Source organism: Cimex lectularius, unplaced genomic scaffold (assembly GCF_000648675.2).
Source record: "Cimex lectularius strain Harlan isolate CLEC.00 unplaced genomic scaffold, Clec_2.1 scaffold80, whole genome shotgun sequence".
In the NCBI taxonomy this organism is placed as follows: domain Eukaryota; kingdom Metazoa; phylum Arthropoda; class Insecta; order Hemiptera; family Cimicidae; genus Cimex; species Cimex lectularius.
Window position 1 is genome coordinate 166,747 of NW_019392709.1, and position 23,136 is coordinate 189,882.

Sequence of the window (23,136 nt, forward strand, 5' to 3'; positions counted from 1 at the left end):
GTTCCTTCAGCGCCGATAAATCACGGTTCGGCCCGGTCTAATGGTTTTTATAGCAAACGGAAGATAAGAACCGCTAACTGGCCATAGAATTGGGACAGCGTCGCCCCGCCCAGGACTTCGTGAAAACTTAATGACAGGTTCTGCCTCACCCGGCTTTAATTGCGTAACCGAGCCAGATGACGAACTACGGGCACTAAATCGAAATTTTACCTTCTGAGGGTCGTGGCCGTGCTCCCTAAACGTTCGCTATTTATCTTCCCCTGTCATCGCCGGGTCGTGAGATATCAATTGTAACAGTTAATGTCTGCATTTCTGGCTATTATGTTCTCACCTTTAGTTAATTTGACGGACAAACAGCCGGTTACATTTTTACTCCGGTTTTTCTTCTTGTCGTCCCATTAAAAAGAAAACACTACCAGTCCCATTTGTATCCACTTTTTGGCATATTAACGCACCCCCTAATTACTCAATATTATCATCACTACTAAAGTCATTGTAAAAATGTCCACTCTTTCCAACAGACGTAAACATCCGGTTTAACAACTCTGTTATTTGTTAAAACCTTTAATAAACCTAAAATTAATTACGTGTGACTATGAGGTGGAGGATATTGACTTAAGTAATCTTTCGCTTGTTTACCATCAAGTATTTGTTTATTTCTTAAAAATCAATACTTTTCTAGAAATTAATTCCTTGATAATATTATAAAAAAATGTTATTTATTAACAAAATAAAAATATACATTTCACTTTAAACAGGTGAACATTAAACACATGAAGCAACAAACATTGCTTTATTAATGCCTTATAAGAAAATGCTCACAATAATAATTAAAATATCCATTATATTTCGTGGTCCGATTGACCAGATAATTTATTTCAATTAATTAATCTTTATGCAAGGTATGGTAGAAATGAAAAAGTTAGTACCACGGGCGGGATTCGAACCCACGACGCCGCTGCTCTACCACTTGAGCTATCCTGACTTCGATTCACTCGGACACGATCTTCCCTCTCAATCCCAGCTCTCGAATTTTCCCTCCTTTTTGTCATTTTTCAAATGAAGTGTAATCTGTTTGAATCTCGGTGACAAATGAAATAGCCACAGAGAGCTTTCCTAAAGATATACTTCAGTTTAATTATTAAATCCATTTCAGTTCATGGTCCGATTGACCAAATAGCTTATTTCAATTAATTAATCTTTATGTAAGGTATTGGTTGAAATGAAAAAGTTAGTGTCACGGGCGGGATTCGAACCCACGACGCCGCTGTTCTAACCACTTGAGCTATCATGACCTCTATCCAGGCGGACACTAACTTCTCATTTCAACCCCACCTTTTCAATTTGTATAAATTCACCTTTTTTCCACATCCTACATGTATTTGTTAAGTTTAAACAATTAAATTCACTAGTTTTCGTGGTCCACTTGACCAATTAATATCATTCAATTAATTAAGGTTTTTAGTTGAGATAAAAAAGTCAGTGTTACGAGCGGGATTCGAACCCACGATCTTCGGCTAAATACGCCGCTGCTCTACCACGAGCTGTCGTGACCTCGATCCACTAGGATACTACTTCCCATCTCAACCCCACCTTTTTGAATTTTCCCTCCTTTTTGCCATTTTGCAAATGTCGTGTAATCTCTTTGAATCTCGGCGACAAATGAAATAGCCACGGAGAGCTTTCGTGAAGATATACTTCAGTTTAATTATTAAATCCATTACATTTCGTGATCCGATTGACCAAATAACTTATTTCAATTAATTAATCTTTATGTAAGGTATTGGTTGAAATGAAAACGTTAGTGCCACGGGCGGGATTCGAACCCACGACCTTCGGCTCAATACGCCGCTGCTCTAACTACTTGAGCTATCGTGACTTCGGTCCACTCGGACACCAACTCCCTTTCCAAACCTCCAAGCCTGTGGGTTCGAATCCCTCTCGTGACAATAACTTTTACATTTCAACCAATAACTTACATAAAGATTAATTGAAAAAAATGTATAAATAGTTACATTAATTGCAAAAATGATAACATTTAGTGTTCTTGAATTTTTACATGAAAAAATTAAGTTATTTCTCGAAAGTTTGATGGGGCCAGGCTCCTGTCCAGGATGTTTATTGAATGTTATTTATTCTTAAAACTTAAACATTTCGTTTTCATTACCGTTTAAATCCTTTAAATATGAAATTTCATTGCTATCAAAAATTACAGGTTTTTTCAATCCAGTAGGGCAAAAAACTAGTTTTGTTTAAAAGCTTAAAATATAAAACGTACCAGCATGGTCTAGGAGATTTGTCGTCGGGGCAGGTACAAACATGTAAAGCTTTGCAAAGCAATTTAGTTGTTAACTGACTAATGAGTTACACAACAAGTTTTTTGGTACCCTATAAACAACAGGCGATCCCGGTTGTAAGGTTGTTACCCTAATAACTTATTGGATAATTATGTTCTCTAATTGACTCCCAAGCGTTTTGATTGCTTCTAATTTATTGCCGGCATAATGGGTTTTGATTCGACTGCACTATTTTTAGGACGGTTAACATCTCCTTCATTAAAGGCCGGGGTCGAATATGGCAGTCGAAGAATTATTGGAAGTCAGATTAAAAGTAATTCGCGTTCTGCTATTGTGAATACATGAGTACTCAGCTAAAGAATTCTTCAAAACAAGTAAATAAATTCAATATTATATTGAATAGTTTAATTCCGAGAATAAATAATTTGAACAAACTTTAGTTCTTACCTCTAGATTTGGACACCAAAACCCAAAATTTCATAAAGCGGAGATCGTGAGATGCGATGTAATGTGACGTAGCTTTCAGAAAAACATTTTTTTATCTTGCCAACGTTTCGATCTTTATTGAGATCATCTTCAGGGCTCAAGTGTTTATTTTCTGCGCAATTGTGCCATTCTTGTCGTGTTGAGAGTGCACTCAAGGATGGCACAATTACGCAGAAAACAAACACTTTGACCCTGAAGATGATCTCAATAAAGATCGAAACGTTGGCACGATAAAGAAAATGTTTGTCTAAAACCTGCGTCATACCAGATCGCATCTCACCATATCCGAATAATCATTGACTAACGGTCACCAATCACCACACATTGCATAAAGCTTCTAAGCCGTCCTTTAAATAAAACATTCTAATCCGGCTAATGAATTCATAAGTGATAAAAAACAGTAAGCAGACTAATTTCTCTAGGCGTATCGATGTCTTTAGTGATTCAGGAAATGAATAAGTGGAAGTGATGATTGATAGCGGTGATTGTCGATGGAGGGGAATGAATAAATGGAAGAGACCATTGAAGTCTCTCGGCATCCCATTCAACCATGGGGGATTTGAGTGAACAAGTCGTTGAACTCTCTTTCTTTATCCGACATAAAAGTTCGAAAGTAGGTTGAACCCTTCCTGTACGCGATACACACGTAGCGTTGAAGTAGATTTGTGAGTTCTCATAGAACGTTTAATTATAAATAAAAGAGGGAAATAACTCACTGGGAAATGGTGTTTTAGGAAATGGCAATTTTTGCAGTATGTGCTTTATAGGCGTGCTGTGGTCCTTCCATGGCTCTGCTGGTTCGATAAGGTAACTTTCATTCGACGTCCGAATGTGTCCAGTCTGAAAAAAACATAAAATCATTGAGTGACTTTGCTAAAAATTAGTAATTAATGGAAATTATTATTTTTATTACATAAATTACCACACGAGGGTTAACATTTCTATTTTTTCAGTGGGAAAGAAGTCTATCGACCATTTACAAGACGTTCAACACAATAGGAGAACTTTAATTCGGCAGCTAGAAAATGAGGACGATAAGGAGAGAGTGAGTGAGTAAGTGAGTGAGTGAGTGAGTGAGTGAGTGAGAGAGTGTGAGAGAGAGAGCGAGAGCGAGAGAGAGAGAAAGAGAGATAGACGATAGATAGAGAGATAGATTGATGGATAGACAGTTAGATAGATAGATAGATACATAGACAGACAGATGGATAGATAGAGATTGAGATAGATAAATAGAGAAGATAGGTAGTGATAGAGGTAGATAGAGATAGAGATATAGGGAGGGAGAGAGAGTGAGAGAGAGAGAGAGAGAGAGATAGAGAGATAGATTGATGGATACAGTTAGATAGATAGATAGATACATAGACAGACAGACAGACAGACAGATAGATGGATAGATAGAGAGATTGAGATAGATAAATAGAAAAGATAGGTAGTGATAGAGGTAGATAGAGATAGAGATATAGGGAGGGAGAGGGAAGGAGGGAGAGAGGGAGGGAGGGAGGGAGGGAGAGAGAGGAGAGAGAGAGAGGGGAGAGAGAGAGAGAGAGAGAGAGNGTGAGAGGGAGAGAGGGCGAGGGAGAGAGAGATAGAGAGAGAGAGAGGGAGAGAAAGAGTGAGTCATAGAAAAAGTATTATTGACATATGGATAGACAGATAAAATGAGTTTGTATGATTACGAACGCGCACGCGTCCTTTTCTATATGTGAGAGAGTGAGAGGTTGTAAGTTAGGAACTAATCACAAGTTTGTTCTTTATATTATACAGACAACATACATTTCAATTATACTTGCAAAACAGGTGAATTGGGTATCGAATCACATTAAACCATCCTTTCACCATTGAAGACAAAACGTTTGATTTAATTTTGTCATCACGATGTTTGAAGGTTGTCCCGGGATTTTGAAATTGGAAATGAAAAAGAATCACTAAAACACATTTGCTTTTAACATTCAACCTTTATGTTATGTTATAAAATTGTTTTATTCACATTCCTATCCATATATGAAACAATTTATAGAAAAAAATTAAACGTAATATATTAAAAAATCATTAAAAGTTGTTAAAACCATGACTGATAGCGGTTTCCCATTAGGAAAGGTAAAAGAAAATGAAGAGTACAGGGTGAAGGTAATCTTTCAACGAATTAAATCGTTAAAACATTGCCATTCCAAAGGCCAGAACCGGTGAAGGTCTTGTGGAAATAATTTACTTTAGTTCAAAAATGCATTAACCATAAACGGAAAAAAATAAACACAAAAACAACCATCCGGTTTTGTAGTGCAATTTGACTGAAGTATCTTGATACGCTTAATGGCGCGTCTCGAGATGGGGCTTCCGACATAACTCACTTTTACCCATTTTTACCAATTGCCCTTGGCCGAAAACGGGGAGACATATTCCCATAGTTCACATTACTTTTTTTGATAGGGCTGAATTAAGAATTGCGTCATTGTTGTCTTCCTGACAATTTTGGTTGTTGACGGAAACGGGGTAATGATGAGTCACGGGCCGAAGAACGATGAAACCAACATTGAAATATCATCCACTTTTTTTCTTCATTTTAATGATTGTCACATCCATATTCTTTATTTTTAGCTAGCGAAGAACAACTTAAACACGGAATCGTTTTGATTTTGTGAGTATCTCCTTGAAATTGATGGATGAACCTGTGATCTTTGTAGTTATTGTTTAGAAGGATATGTATAGAAATATTTTCACAAAATGCGGTACACGTTTGGCCGGCAATATGATACATTAACTGACTTCCTACTCGAATGTCCTATGTTTAGCACCTTAAAGCTCCAACATGACGCCCGACCTGTCAGCAACCGCACATATGTACGATTTATTGTACGTACATTCTTCTGAATAAGTAAACCGAATCTTTAAATACCGTTCTAACGCTCTTAAAGATATAAAATAACTTTACTATTGAAAGACCCATGAATTTACAAAATTAAATATAATATAATCTAAAATCCATTATATTTAGTGGCCTGATTGACCAAATTACTTCATTAAATTAATTAATCTTGTTATGTAAGGTTTTGGCTGAAATGAAAAAGTTAGTGGGGGGATTCGAACCCACGACCTTCGGCTCAATACGCCCTGGTCTAACCACTTGAGCTATCGTGACTTCGATCCACTCGGACACTAACTCCCCATCTCAACCTACAACCTTTCGTATTTTCGCTCCTTTTTGTCATTTTTTGGTGTCCGTGTGAATCGAAGTCACGATAGCTCAAGTGGTTAGAGCAGCGACGTATTGAGCCGAAGGTCGTTGGTTCGAATCCCGCTCGTGACACTAGCTTTTTCATTTCAACCAAAACCTTACATAAAAAGAATTATTAAGAAGTTAGTGTCCGTGTGGATCGAGGTCACGAGAGCTCAAGTGGTCGAGTAGCGGCGTATCTACCCGAAGGTCGTGGGTTCGAATCCCGCTCTTGACACTGACTTTTTTTATCTCAACTAAAAACCTGAACTAATTGAAAGATATTAATTGGTCAAGCGGTCCACGAAAACTAGTGAATTGTTAATTATTAAGATGAGTATTACTGTATGCCATTAAGGGCTAAAACAGGTGTAATAGATAAAATGAAATAAAAATGTTCGAAAATTAGACCGATCTGACTAAAAAGAAGTTAGCAGAGTTGAGACCCTCAGAAGTCAGGTTGGCATGCTAACAACAGTCAGCCAACAGCTGACCTCAGTCGCAAGTCTGTTGAACTGGCCAAACGTACCGGAGTATTAGAAATTCCCTGACTGTGTGGCTGCGCTGATTATTAGATTCTTGATACGGTTGTCCCTGGTCTACACTCTCAAATGTCATGATCAGTACTGTCAGGGCTATTAAATTACAACTAAGTTAATTTTGTGTGACACAAATGAGAATTAGCAATGCCGCAAAAGAATTTTCAACGTATGCTGTGTCCCATAGAGGTCAATTTTTGCGGTTTTTCTCTATTCTGTTCAACTAATGAGCTAATAAAGGCAAGAATTTAAACATAATCTAACTAATAACATAAAAAGCTTACTAGAAAAGCATGTTCATAGTGTGCCTTTGAAAGAGATAATAACGTCTCTTTGTTTTTAGTAGTCGATTTCTGGCTTCACTTAAGTGATTTGTTGTGTGGATTAATTCTTCGGCAACAGCGGTGTAGCAAAATTCGCTTTCCTGACCGAATGAAACGGACCTTTCTAGGAAAAAGGAAATGCAGTGAACTGACTGTAGGAAGAAAGGCTGGCTAAAATCCAAAAAACGCCGTCTATAACAACGCCAAGAACTATGAGAGCTGAATCGTATTGGTGATCTGCCAAAATTCGTCCACAACTCGAGTCTGTCTGGGATTATTTAAAAACGCAACGGTTCGGGGCGTGGCGAGTACGAGATATTCGGTATAAAACAAAATACCCAAACGTATTATGATATTACTTCTTCAACATTTTTTATTAAGTTAAATATAAACAATCAAAGGTTGATAAGGAATTTTGTAGACTTTTGTAGTGCATGTGTGTGTGTTTCTGCCTGGCATTTATGTTTTTATGAAAATATTTTTTTATTTATGTTCAATTTGTCACCTTTCTAATCTATAGTATTAAGTTCAATTCGAAAATTAAAGTCAAAAAGTACATAATCGATTTTTTTAGTATTACCATTTTAGGGTGGGAATGAACATGCAAATGTCGAAGATAAGGTGAAAATTATTTACAAAATCTATAACTTTTGATATAGCTTTTATGAAACTGTTAAACTAAACAACTGCGACAAGAGTCATGAGCATATAAAATATTCAATTTTATGAAATACGATTAACCAAAGGTTGTGTGTTTTTATCATTTATTTTTTAATTAAATTTTTTTTATTTATTAAATTCATTAGATTTCGTGGTCCGATTGACCAAATAACATCTTTTAATTAATTAATCTTTATGTAAGGTATTGGTTGAGATGAAAAAGTCAGTGTCACGAGCGGGTTTCGAACCCACGACCTTCGGCCCAATACGCCGCTACACTACCACCTGAGCTATCATGACTTCAAGGTCGTGGGTTCGAATCCCGTTCGTGACATTGACTTTTTTATCTCAACTAAAAACCTTAATTAATTTTAATAATATCGTTCACCTTTAAATTAATGTATTTTTTTATTTCTAAGAAGAAAAATTATTATTTCATTATAATGTACACCAATGTTTTTACATAGTTGAACCATGTAGCGGACATAGTTTTTATAAAACAACCTTTTTTAACAAGTTCTGAAAAAAATTGTGTTCTACCACTTTGTCACGATAGCTCATGTGGTAGAGCAGCGGCATATTTAGCCGAAGGACGTGGGTTCGAATCCCGCTCGTGACACTGACGTTTTCATCTCAACCAATGCCTTACATAAAGATTTTTATATTTATGTTCGATCCATCATCTTTCGAAAGTATATCATTAACTTCAATGCAAAAATTTAAGTTAACAAACGTCAGCCAAATTGGTGGGGAGTAAAGCTTCCTCACGTTTAATTTCCCGCAGTAATGGTTTCAGATATACAACTGTGTATGAGATTGCACGCTTGAGCATGGTCATCCGATTGTTATAAAATTCATAGGGCTTATCTCGAAAGCAACCCTCATAATCCGTGAAAATTTCATAAAAAATGGCCTTATGGTTCCGGAGTTTTCCCGGGTACATGGAATTGACCACAGACAGACAGGCGCTGAACTAAATTTGTTTAGAAAAGTCTGAACTGCAAAATGCGAGTGGAAATTTTGAATTTGGGTGACAAAATTTTTTTCGACTTTCCCATTTCCCAGCATGAATTTCAGGCTTCCCTACCTTCGGTAGTTTGGAAGCAAAACTTTATTCAGAAAGGTCTGGCACATAAAATGCGAGTGGAAATTTTAATTTTGGAGGAGTACACATTAAATAAGAACAATGGAGGGATATAATAAAATTTTTCAAAAGGATTTGAAACGCAAAATGAGAATGGAAATTTTAAATTTGTAGGAGGAAAATTGTTCCTACAGTTCGGAAGTAAAAATACATAATCTGTTTTTTTCAGTAGTAACATTTTTGGGATGAGAAAAAGCAGTAAAAACGCGAACAAAAAGGGAAAATTGCGGAATAATCGATACCTTTTGCCTATAGCTTTTATTAAACTATTAAATTAAAAAATTCCGGCAATTATCCTAGATAGACAAAAACATAATCAAAAATAGTCGGTTGTATGAATTATTACTTTATCTTCAAAATTATTCTACTGCTCATTTAAAGACATTATGCTATTTCGGTCTCGATGTTTTTGAAACTGTGGCCAAATCAATTTGCCGATGAAATTAAGTTCAGACAGTAAATTTCGCCCGACGGCCGAGGATTGGGGAAAGGCAACATAAAAAACTGGGATAAATAAGCGCTTAAAATAGTGATCCTTATGTTTCCAATTGTTCAACAATTTAAATCTTTCCGTTGCCATTTTCGATTATCTAGGGTGTTCTGAGAACTGTAAAATTACATAGGATTCTCCTAACAAACAACCGGTGTATTCTATCAATTCACCTTCACCATGGTTTTCGAAAAATGTTGGATTGGTTAAAATTAACCGATTAATTCGAACCCACGAACTTCGGCAAAATTCGCCGCTGCTCTACCACTTGAGCTATCGTGACAACTGACTTTTTCATCTCAACCAATATCTTACATAAAAATTAATTGATTGAAATATGTTATTTGGTCAATCGGACCACGAAGTGTAATGAATTTAATAATAAAAAAAAAAAAAATGGCCCGGATGCGCTGCTGCCCAAACCACTTGAGCTAACGTGACTTCGATCCATCCGGGCATTGAGAGGCATTGGAGTTCGGTTGGGTTGGAACTAGTGCTTGAACTTAGAAGGTTTCTGACAAAAGGAACGTTGTGGTTGTGTATAGTGCGCTTAGTGGCGTATCTTTGAAAAGTTGTTTAAGGGGAGGTTCCTCTCTGTATATCCAAAATTGCCAAATGACATAGTGTAGTATAATGGTAGTTGGCTTTTGACGGCCACGACATATTTTAAACCTAACAGTCTTCGTAATTCTGGAAGTTGTTCCTTAAGTTTTGGGTGTAGATTTCACGTCTTGGTTCAGTCCTTAGTATCTGTCTTAAGTGGAAATCTAGCTCCTGATGATATACAGTGGAAGGCAAGTGTCTTCAATGTGTGTGTTCACTGCGTACATCTTTCTTCATTCAGTTAGTCTTCCATTTTTACACCAGGCCCAAGAAATTCTTGTCCCAAGAAGTGTGGTGGTTGTGTTACAATGTTGTTTTGAGGTGTGTACAATCAGTATCAATGAGTGTATACCAAGAATGTGTGACCCTTGCTCTTATTGTCTGATATCAAATTATGCTGCACTTCTACGTCGGCTAAATTGGATTCCGGGACAAGTTAATAAGGAATGCCTAGGTGCTAGACCCAATCGAAAGCCTCGACTACATACAGGAACGCACCAAAGCAATACTCTTTCTTAAGGTGTTCTTGGATGTTGCTTGGATTATATTTGGGTTAGAAGAAAGATTTACGGCGTCATCTCGTAAAGGTAGTAATTAGATGGTGTAAGGATGCATTGGAAAGTTTGCAGTGTAAACAATATACATTATAGGGCCTGGAACGCTCCCTTGTGCGACCCTAGCTCGTATAAGTATGACATCTGAATGTTCAATGCCGCATCTCTCTGAAGCAGCGGTCAGTTAAACAGGATTCCAGAATAAAATAATAAGGGTAGGGTAGAAAGAATTTGAAGTTTTTACATCCAGGAACGCAACTAAGCAATACTCTTTCTCAAGCTCAATGTTGGAGGTTGCTTAGATAGGATACGGGTTAGAAAACGGGTGTACGGATACGGGTGCCATCCGAGGTGGTGGTGTTTTGACAAATTGTCTAATGTTTTGGTTGAATGGAAGGAGTGCATTCGCTATGTCCAGTGGTCGTAGTGATGTCTTGTATAGTGTAGGTTGGGTTTTGTTGGTCAGAGCAGAATGTGGCAACTAATATGCTCTATTAACAGATGACCCATGTCGACTATGTCTAAGGATACGTAGCATATCCTGAGTAACTTCCCTCTAATAGCTAGAAAAAATACTGTGATGCTAGCAAAAGCTGAGCAATGAAGACTGCGATACCACAATTCTGGCATGAATTCTGTACTTTATTGACGCGAAAATCTTCCAGAAAAAACAGTAGTAGAGATCGGATACGATATAAGAAAGTTTAAGCTCAAAAGACTACGACTACAAAGGAGGGAAAAACCTAATTTATATAAGCCGTGCAAATACCACATACATTGAATAGTAATTAAATGTAATAAAACTCTCTGTACAGACAAACTGAAGAGCTTTAAATTTTACAAGTAATTCACTATTTTTCTTGGTCCGCTTGACCAATTAATATCATTCAATTAATTAAGGTTTTTAGTTGAGATAAAAATGGCAAAAATGAGGGAAAATTCAAAAGGTGGGGTTGAGATGAGAAGTTAGTGCCCGAGAGGATCGAAGTCCGATAGCTCAAGTAATAGAGTAGCGATGTATCAAGCCGAAGGTCGTGGGTTCGAATCCCGCTCGTGACACTGACTGTTTTATCTCAACTAAAAACCTTAATTAATTAATTTACAAGTAATGTTTATCAGCTTAATAGAATATTCACTTGTTTCCGTGGTCCGACTGACCAAGTAATGTCTTTCAATTAATTAATCTTTATTTAAGGTATGGGTTGAGATAAAAAAGTCAGTATCACGAGCGGGGAAAAATGACAAAAACGTGGGAAAATTCGAAAGGTTGGGTTGAGGTGGAAAGTTAGTGTCCGAGTGGTTAGCTCAAGTGGTAGATCAGCGGTGCAGTTAACCGAAGGACGTGGGTTCGAATCCCACTCGTGACACTGACTTTTTTATCTCAACCTATTCCTGAAATAAAGATTCATTAATTAATAGAATATGTTAATTTGCAGGGATTACAATTTTTTTCCGATTAATTCCGGAATTATTAATTCATTGATTCCGATTCGACAGGCAAAGCTACCACTTATACAATTGGTTCGGGATCGGTTTCTGTTAATAAAGTACTTATATTTTTCAGTCCCGAGGCTACCGCATTTGGCCGCAAACAAACCGCAATTCATCCATGCTCGTATTATGATAATGGGCCCGTAATGGGGCCCAATTTCCATAAAGAACTGATCCGGGTTCTTTTTACTTTGGTCTATTTTCCTTCGGATTGTGTATTCCGTTCCGAGTGGTGTTTTCGTATGGTGATTTGATTAGGAAGCGTACGGGTTTCAGGGGGAAATGTAGCCAACGGTGTTTACTTCGCACAAACACGAGAGTTTAAAAAAAAAAAAAAAAATATATATATATATATATACACGAATGAATGAAATAGTTCACCACGGCTTTTTTTGTCTGAGTTGTCTCGTCTACTTTTTAACTGGCGACCTCGAATGGACGAATTTATTTTTGCCGCCGACATTATGTCCTGTTTGATTAATTGTCTCTTCAAATTATGTTAAATACTAGAGCCCCGTTAAATTTACGCAATCTGTCAGTTTTTGCTTTTTATCACATCAACCATTAACAATTTTTAATGAAGATTTGTTTATGTAATTTTTAGGTATTTCATATCTTTTATGATTTAAAAAAAATCATTAAATTATACTCTTTAAGTACGAACATAATAAACTTAAATATCAATATAAGCTACTCAAAAATGAACAGCAATATTGCCAATTTTCTAGTATTTATTTTATTTGTACTATAAATTTTATTAAAATTTATTAGACATTGTTATGTTTTTTACTGAACGACAATTTTATTAAGGGATTTTGAAAAATAACAAAATAAAAGGTTTTAAATCCATAATTTTGTTTATTGGACACAACCATTTTTTAAGCAATTAATATCATGTGTAATGTCCTCTGTATATTAATTGTTAACTAAAACTTCTGGCCTCTATTAAGTATAATGTTAATAAGGTTGCTACTAATTTCATAAGGAAATTAATTCCATAGATGGAACGCTGCACTCAGTTGTTGCAGGTCAACTGGCTGCGGATAGTGAGCGAAAAGGCTTTTCTGCAATGCATCCCAATGTGCTCTATGGGATTAAGTTCTGGAGACAACGGGGGAAGCGGCAGATAGGAAATTCCAAGGTTTTCTATTGATAAACAACTCTGCCAATGAGATCCCTATTTTGAGGGATAGATTCCTCGATATTTTCATGGAAGTATCGGACTGCGGTAAGGTTGCCTTCAAAAACAAGGAGTCCAGTTCGTCCTCCAGAGTAAATACCAGCCCGGACTATTACACCACCTCCTCCAAACTGCACCGAGAGAATCCACCCAGGAAGTCGTAGCCCACTTAATGTGGAACTACGAGGACGACTTGTGGTACAATGTGGTTAAGGCTCGGGGCCCAAGAAAGATGTACCTCGTGTCCTCATCCACGTCCCTCTCTCACTCCAGGTTGCTTCATGACTTCCTGTGACCCCTCCCAACCCTTGGTTTCAAGGGCTCGAAATAATGGTGTAGCCCTGAGGGCTTGGAAACCTCTCTAAAACACAAGCTGTACTGTCGGCCTCGGGTCGGCATTGCTCCTACTCGAGTATGCTTTGCACGTAGGTGTAGGCTGAGCTCGATTGGAGGCTTTTACCGTAGGCGGTCACCTCTAGGAGATGGTTAGAAATGCTTCTTTAAACAAAACCGCGGCCGAAGCGGATCTGGTAGTTTCTACGCTACGGAAGCCCCACTACTCCGGAAGGTAAAGTGGCCTTCTCTATCTAGGGAGTGCACGGGAGACCAGGCTGATGTATTTCGGCTTAGGTAGCCCTTTGTGCGCACAATACGGTTTGATGGTTAATGCGGACCCGACCACTCGGAATGGGCAAACGGAGAGCCAGGTTGTCTTGGGCCTTCGGGGCTGAGCTGCCTCTACAGCAAAGCTGCGGCAGTAACACCCTTCTGTCGTATGCGGAAGTGCGTCAACTCTCATCTTGAGAATCAAAACGTCTGATAAGGCCGAAAAGCGGACGTTAAAGATCCTCATTGTCCTTTTTAGGACGACCTACGGGAAGCAATACACCGAGAGAAGCAGGAACTGGGGCATTGTAAGCATCCCTTGTTCTCGGTAGACTCTTCGGCGACAGCTATCACTATACACGACAGAAACGCGACATCACATAACAGCATTCAATTGGTGTTCTCTTCTAGGCGCTCGCTGCACCATATTCTTCTGACTTGCTGGTGGCGGGCTGTTGCTGCAGGTCGTCTCAAAGGGGCCAACTGCCCACATACCATTGGCCTTGCCAAACGTCTTGTACTTCATTTAGTATCTGCCAGGCACTATGGATAGCGTTCCATCTTGCAGCAGTGTCAATATTTCTGTCCTCCCATAGCGTCATAAAGCGCTGAGATCCACTACCAGGCCTCCTACAGGTAGTGATGTGGATGCCAATCGATATGAGTGAAGTATCGAGTATTTTCTATCGAACATTGTCATTCGATACAAGTACTGTATTGAATACTTTTTGTAGTATCGGAAAAAATATTCAAATAGATTTTTTGTCGAGGGTTCAAGTAATATTACTTGTTATTTACCTTTCATCAAACTGGGAATTGACTAGCTACTGTTAAGAGCGCCTACTAGCGGCGTATATCAACGAAGTTAATCTAGATTTTGAATTGGTGGTTGGTAACTCTGCTGATAATTCTGGTAATTCTTTCCCGCATCGTACCTCGCACTTTCATTTTCAGTAATTTCTCATAGAATGTTTTTGTCTTCAAGTCCCTAAAAAGTCTCCCAAAAGAAGGCATGATGTTATTTTAATAAGAAAATTGAATCGTTGGCATCTTATAAACTCTGGGTAATACTGTGGGAATCAATTGGTCAAGCGGACCACGAAAACTAGTGAATATAATTGATATTTCAATTTTATCGTTATCGAGTTTTGGGAAAATTGATCAACGATTGTTTGGTTTTCAAATGTTTGAAAAGAAATTTTCAGAAAAGTATTTTAACCAAAGTCAACAACTAAGATGATCATTTATGAATAAACGAAAAAGTACTCATATGAGCAAGTACTCGTTAGTATCGAATAATTTCTATCGATACTTGAGTAGTATCGAATATTTCTTTCGATACCAGTATCGAGTACTGGTATCGAATATTTTCTGCACTTCTACTCTCACGCCAACTGCCTATCCACTTGGTGACCTCCACGACTCATTCTCACAATAATATCGCCAATTTCTGGTTCAAGATGATGTCTTTCCATGGTTAACAAAAATACAACTGCATTAAAGAAAAGACGAGAAAAAATGTTTCTTTACAAAATGAGTAATCTTCATCTTTACTATTCTTAAGTAAATCCGTTATTAAAAATGAGAATTAACATTTGTTTGTTTTTGGTATGCATTTTCTATTTGGTTTTCTCCAAATAAGAAGAATATATCAATTGATTTAATTAAAATTAATAGAATAAGAATAAATTACCAATATCACCATTCATTTTTGAGCAGTTTAGATTTATTTAGTCATTGACGCAGCCATCAAATATTTAAAACAAAATTAAAAGCCAAAAACAACATGTAAAATGGATTAAATTCCATGTAATGTTAGGTAAAATAGGTTTAGGTTTTTCAATAAAATCGGAATGAACAACGTCAACGTTCTCTCGATGTCAGTGAGCCGGCAAAATAGACAAACAGCCTAACTTGAACCCGGCTCGATTGTGAAGCGAACAAGCGTGAAATTATTCAACAACGAATAAAAGTGGGGAAAAAAACAAGAAACCTTACAGACAGTTTCGTCAAAAGAAAATTGGTGACCAAAATTAAACTATTATAATCAGCTCAAGGCAAAAATGAAACGACAAATTCATGCAGTTTAAGGACCCTCCACATCAAATCATAGCATCATAGCACGGATATTTTCAGGTCATGGGATCAACCTCTTCCTCTTTTATTTCAATTTCTTTTAACATACTTCCTTCCTTAACAAAATTTGCCCAGATGATCGCACATTGCATCCCACACGGTAACTCTCACCTAAGCCACCGATACAATTCGTTTCATATAACCATTGACCATCATCCCTCCAAATCCAACCTCTACCGATTTAAGGTTTCTACGTAAACCTACAAAAATCACAGTATATAATTTTTACACTTAACAACAAAACAACACAACTCGTGATGCACAACCATATCTTCAGCTCATCTTGGACATTTTAAAGCTAGAGCGTACAAAATGCTGAATAAGACAATTAGTCGAAAGATCCAAACTGACATTAATACAAGAAAATATTATACATTACAATTAATTAAGGTTTTTAGTGGAGAAAAAAAAGTCAATATCACGAGCGGGATTCGAACCCACGAACTTCGGCTAGATACGCCGCTACTCTACCACTTGAGCTATCGTGACACTAACTTCCCATCTCAACCCCACCTTTTTTTTTAATTTTCCCTCCTTTTTGCCATTTTTTAATCTCAACTAAATTAATTAATTGAATGTTATTAATTGGTTAAGCGGACCACGAAAACTGTGAATTATACATTAATTTCGACGTCCCACCCAGGACCAACATACAAACCAGAAATGAGGGGCAGAGGATGATAGGAAAGAATCAAACTATAAAAGCTTAACGGTTTATTTGTCAGTAAAATAATTTTTATGCCTCATACAATAAACCTTCGAGGTAATATTCTTGTTTTAATGCCTCATGAACTTGTAACTCAGTCTAAATGAAGTACTCTTTATGGCATACACGAACATGTCAAGTTATAGGCAGACTCAAATCAACCAACATGACTTTGTTTTGACCAACATATTGACTTTCTTGATTAGTTTTAGAAAAAATAAACGGAAAAGGTTTGTTTCGGTTATGTTTTCAAGGAGGCTAATCCTATTGCGTCTTGATACTTTCAGTACAGGACAAATGGGTCAAGTTAAAGGCCAGTGAAGGCCCAGCTGTCAAAACTGAAGATCCTTCCTCAAACAAATCTCAGCGGACAAGAAATATCACGAACAAACACCCTGAAAATGAAATGTTTATCTCCTTTGAGTTAAACATTGTCATAACATTGCACAAAATTGATAGATGAAAAAAAGGATGAACTACTGAAAATATTACTTTCGTGTAAGTCTTTTCTAGAATAATTTTCCTAGTTCAAATAGTAAGCTTTCGTTTGATTAGTGGCATGGAATGTTACGTACTAATATGAAAAACTCATATAAATTTACTCGATTTATTAGGTTTCGTCGTCCGCTTGACCAAATAAATTCTTTTCAATTAATTAATCTTTTAATTAAGGTTTTGGTCGAGATAAAAAAGTCAGTGTCACAAACGGGATTCGAACCCACGGCCTTCGGCTAAATACGCCGCTGCTCTACCACTTGAGCTATTGTGACTTCGATCCACACGGACACTAACTTCCCTTCTCAACCCCACATTTTTGAATTTCCCCTCCTTTTTGCCATTTTTCAAATGTCATGTAATTAATTTGATTCTCGGCCTCTTGCCTTTCTCTCTATGTTTCCGTATATTACTGTACTCTTCACTTTTTATTACAAAAGTGAGTTCCTTGATATATCAAAGGTCCTTTCATTCATCCATTCTTTCATACCTTCATTCTCTCTCACTCCCTCTCTGTCTACCTATCTCCCTCTTCCTCTCCCTCTCTATCTATCTCACTCACTTTCTTTTTCACTTTTCCTCCATTTTTCTCTTTTTTTAATTTAGCTACATGATATATTAATTCATACAAACTCTCTCTCTCTCTCTCTCTCTCTCTCTCTCTCTCTCTCTCTCTCTCTCTCTCATATATATATATATAACTGTATAACTTCTATAGTCCAAATGGTCTACTCTAAGTTAAGAATAGCGTAACTTCCTCATCTAGCTGGGAAATGACACTAACTTTGTAATTTTATGTGAGAATCCCATATTTTTATTATACAATTTGATTCTAGAGCTTATTTTAGGCCAGTTTTACCGGTTGGAATGTTTTGATAGGATCGACCATTTCTGAGTTACGAGGTTATTCAGTTATCGACCAACTCTGATTATAATCTGGTTTGGGATGTTATTGGGTATGTGGTCCTTCAATGAATCATACACTGTATTATACAGTTGCCAAGCTTTCGGCTCTATATTTGGCCTTCCTCAGGGCACTACAACAACATAATAAAATATAAAAAAATTTTTGAATACAAATTCAGTTAATTTACAAACATAGAGATAACATTAACATTTAACTACATGTACGACGTCCTAAATTAAAATAATAATGTAATAACCATTTAAAAGTCAACGATTTTTTAAATACACCTCTCTACACGTTTTTAACACAAAATGTCAGGTTATAATGAGAATAGTAATTATACTTATTATAACCTGACATTTTATGATAAAAACGTGTAGAGAGGTATATTTAAAAAATCGTTGACTTTTAAATGGTTATTACATTATTATTATTATTATTTAGGACATCGTACATGTAAGTTGAATGTTAATACATTTGTAAATTAACTGAATTTGCAATCAAATTTTTTTTTAAATTTTACTGTGTTGGTGTAGTGCCCTGAGGAAGGCCAAATATAGAGCCGCAAGCTTGGAAACTGTATAATACAGTGTATGATTCATTGAAGGACCACATACCCAATAACAATTGTGTAGTACACACACACACACACACACACAGCATCAATGTATATATGCTTTTATATGCATTTATCTTTCTCTCTTTTTCTCTTCTTATGCCATATGTTCTCATTGATATACCAAAAGTCCATTTATTCTCTCCGTCACCCTCTCTCACTCTCTCTCTCTCTCTCTCTCTCTCTGTCTCTGTCTCTGTCACTCTCTCTCTCTCTCTCTCTCTCTCTTTCTCTTTCTCTTTTGGGACGAACTTTGACGATAGGTATCGTAAAACGCCTAAAACCTTAGATGAGCCGAGTGTTATGTTAGGTTTCGGATAAAATCCCTCTTGAGATGGTTAAAGGATTAGTTATTAGGCCGAGAACATTAGATTGTGCAATAAGAGCTAGAAGAGGTAGTACATGTTTTAAAGATTTTTAAGTTTGTTTTATAATGTTTTATATTCATACGCAAAGTTTTTTTTCCTGGACTATGAACTTTTCGTTAAATGTGCTTCTTGATATATCACTGGTTTTGTTAATATTCTCCCTTAGTGTCCATTTCTCTCTTTTTCTCTGTGCTGCTTGATATACAAAAGGTCCATTCATCTCTCTCGCTCTCTCTCTCTCTCTCTCTCTCTCTTTTTCATACATACATTTTCTTTTTGTCAAGCACACACTTTCTCTATATCTTTGTCTATCTCATCCCTTTTCTATTTACCTAAATATTCTCACTTTGTTTCTTACTGTTTTTCTCCATCAATCTACAATATTGTTCCTTTGATTCCCAAATCATCCATATTCTATCTATTTATATCTTTCTCTCTTATCTGTCTCTCTTCCTTGTACCCAAGTATTTACCTATTCTTTTCTGTTCTTCGTTCTTCTTCCTATCTACAAAACTTACATCTATTTTCTTTCTCTCTCATTCTTATATTCCTTTCGTACAGAAAAGTGTTAACGTTTTGCTTGTTGGTTGTCGTATTAATTTCATAGTATTTTTTTTTTTATCAATATGTATTCGTTACTGATCAGGATCAAGAACTCATGTGAGTAACCAGACCTATTAATTTTAGTATATTTAAAAAATGCCTGACAGTCCTGAAAAATCGCTTAACATATTTTTCTCGGCGGTTGCGTGAATACCGTAATAAATTTTATTTTTTGCGTAAATGATATAATTGTTAAAAACAGACAAAATAAATTGATTGCTTAGCCAAGAATTTTCGTTTTTTGTTGCAACGTTAGTTTAAAACTGGAATAATTACGAATTTTATTCGGTTTTTTTTTCCAACGGCGAATGTATTTTCAGAGAAACAATCATTTCGGCCCAGTTTACAATAATCGCGGAGTTTGGGAACCAACCGGGTCAGTGGGATGTCTGGATTTCGTCCATCCGTCAGGTCAATCTGGAAAGGCCGATCCCCAGTTTCGCCCTGGACCGAAACGGTTCCTAAATAAACACCCGGCGAAAATCGGTGGTTGATCCAAATTAAAACCTCGTAAGAAAAGAGCCGACATCCCTTTTTATCTACTTGGCCCTTTGATACATTGATTCTATCACATCTGTTAACGAATGATGGAGGGATTTATGAGGACATTCGCCTTCAATCGATCCTTCGACAAGCATAGACAAACCGGGAAGGAAAATTCTCTTCGGCCTTTTATATTTCACTTTTAAAATCCAAACAAATAAAACTACATATTTCACTCATAGCTTGATTAAGTTTTACCTGGATTATCACCAAGAATGAAGCGTTTAAGAAAACTATATAATCACGGAAATCATAAATCGAGACATGGATTTTTTTTGTATACAGATTTCAGCTTCTAAGTCGTAACAAAAGTTATATAACATATATCTGGAAATATTCATGCACGAGAAGGCTAGGAAAAGCTCACTTAGGTTCCAGAAACAATTAAATTGGAAAGGAACTAAACAATTCGGGCCTACAACCATAATCAACAAAATCAGACACCCATTATTAGAAATGGGGACTGATTACATGATCCCGAAAACATTCTTCACAACTTCCTACAAAGTCTCAATGGACTATAAAGGAGAGGAAGAACACAAGAGCGCATCAGATTCAATGATATGGCACACAGATGGCTCCAAAACACACGAAGGAACCGGATCAGGCGTTTTCTGTACAAGCCCAAAACATGAGCAATCAAACTCATTAGGGAAGTACACTTCGGTCTTTCAAGCAGAAATACATGCCATCAATGACTGTGCCCTGGAAAATCTTAAAAGAGGTTACACTGGAAAAAATCCTCATATGACCGGATAGCCAAGCAGCCATTAAAGCATTAGCATGTAAAAGAATCACATCAAAATTAGTCAGTGAATGCATCCAAAATCTCCAACAACACAACAACGTGATGTTATCTTAGGTGCCAAGGCACAGGGGAATTTTGGGTAACGAGAAAGCAGACAGACTGGCCAGAGGAGGATCTGCAAGACCATACAGGTCCCCAACCTATTCTTGGGATTACAAGAACAAATGTAGAATCCTCCATCGCAGAATGGATCCAAGCAAATCAAAAGCAGAAGTGGATAAACACTCTAGCGGTGCTAGACATAGTAAACTTATGATGAAACAACCCTCACCGAGACTGGCAAAAGCACTGCTGCAATTGGAGAGGGTCAAACTCAGAGGAGTGGTAGGACTACTAACCGGTCAATGGCATCTGAGAAAACGTCTACACAACAATGATCCCATTTGCAGATTATGTAATGAGGAGGAAGAAACAGCCACTCACATCATCTTCGACTGCGAAACAACAGCTCAATGGAGATTTAACCTAACGTAAGGAAAAAACTTAGGGAATCAAATTGCAGCAGCGATAGTCAAAGACCTCATACTTCTAAGGAGGACGATTGAGTCTATCGCACTGAACTAAGGAACTAGGAAGGTACAATAAGCCAGAAGGCTGCAGTGCCTGGGGAGTGCAAACCTCGCTTCCAGTATCCTTTTCTACCATACCATTCCATACCAAAGACTAAAAGGTGTTTTCACAGTTTCCATCGAGGAAAACACAATAAACCGCACTTCGTATTTGTTTAAAATAAGCGTTTATATATCTACACTCGATCATTTTAAACAAAATATGTCAAGTTTTCAACAAAAGTCGAAAGTCAATGGCGTAACAGAGATACTAAAGATAATAATTCAGCTAGGACTCTTCAAATGTCAAATATATTTTCCAAAAATCATCTACCACTGTTTTACAAACTAAATTTGACTATATATTTTTTCAATGGCTAGAATGAATAGTTAATTTGGAGCATATCACGCCGCACGTGCCGCTTGGCAAATGACCCGGTTTTGTCATTGTGATTGTTAGTGCCTTTGGAGTTTGGTTAAATATAAAAAGAGACAGGCAGCATGGAGATGATTTGATGTTTAAACCTACTAAAGCGAAACTTTTTTAATGTGTAAAACATGAACAATGCTAGACTTAATTCACTCTTTCCAAAAAATATATATTCTAGTAAACTAAATTACCAGATATTTATTAGAGCTCCTACTAACGTTGTGCAAACAGTTTCTTATATATAAAAAACTAACCTTTCAACTCCATCGTATTTCACAAAGTCTCAAACTTCGAAAATGTAAATTACATTTCTATGAGTAGTTTTCCAAGTAACAAATCATATTTTATTCAAAAGATAATAAAACCAGGTATAAATCAACAAAGCCATCCCAAGAACTTATACACACAAATAGCCAATTTGTACAAATAAGTATTTTTCTTCGTTAGCTTAGGAAAACGAATTTTCTAAAACAATTGATTTTATATTATTAGCAATTTTATGTACACTGCTCCACAAAAGAGTGGCGCACTATGAAAATTTTGATATTTTTATGAACTTAAAACTTTTCAGCGTTATAATACTTATTCAGTCCTCAACGAGTGCAATGACATGGGTAATTTACATGTTTATTATAAGCATTTTCGTAATAAATTTATTTTTGCCACCACCACAATAGGGAATAAGCGCCTTTTTAAAATATTAAATGGCCTTGTTGATGATTTAATTTGGGGATATTTTAAATGGTATCAGGAATTAACCGGTTTTGCCTTACAATCGATTAATTATAAAATAATTTTTTAGTGTGTGGTGATTAGTGACAATTTGTCGATGATTATTCGGAAATCGTGAGATGCGGTCTGGTGTGACGTAGGTTTCAGAAAAACATTTTCTTTATCGTGCCAACGTTTCGATATTTATTGAGATCATCTTCAGGGCCTGGGATTTACAAACATTGGTTAAATTTTACAAATACATCTAGGATGTGGAAAAAAGTGAATTTATACAATGTAAAAAAAATTATATTCAATGAAAGTATTTCTACTCACTCAAAATGTTAACTTTGATTGAATGTATAAAAATATGTTTTTGCATTGTATAAATTCATTTTTTTCCACATCATTCATAAAGAAAAACGTTTTCTTTATCGTGCGATCGTTTCGATCTTTATTGATATCATCTTCAAGGCCTGGGATTTACAAACATATAGGAATAACAAGGCAATAATAAGGATAAACAAATAAATATAGGATGTGCAAAAAAGTGAATTAATACAAAGCAAAAAAANTATATATATATACAATGAAAGTATTTCTACTCACTCAAAGTGTTCACTTTGGTTGAATAAAAAAAAATATTTTTTTGCATTGTATAAATCCACTTTTTTCCACATC

The 23,136-nt window shown here is 36.4% G+C and overlaps 1 protein-coding gene across 3 annotated transcripts in view; it reads right to left on the bottom strand.

Moving 5' to 3' along the window:
- Positions 1-23,136, bottom strand: part of LOC106662054 (A disintegrin and metalloproteinase with thrombospondin motifs 9) — a 221,703-nt gene that overhangs the window by 64,495 nt on the left and 134,072 nt on the right. For all 3 annotated transcript variants that reach the window (XM_014385869.2, XM_014385876.2, XM_014385861.2), the window contains exon 5: positions 3,500-3,623. In XM_014385869.2, coding sequence (XP_014241355.1) covers positions 3,500-3,623 — 124 coding nt within the window. The remainder of the gene's footprint in view (positions 1-3,499; positions 3,624-23,136) is intronic.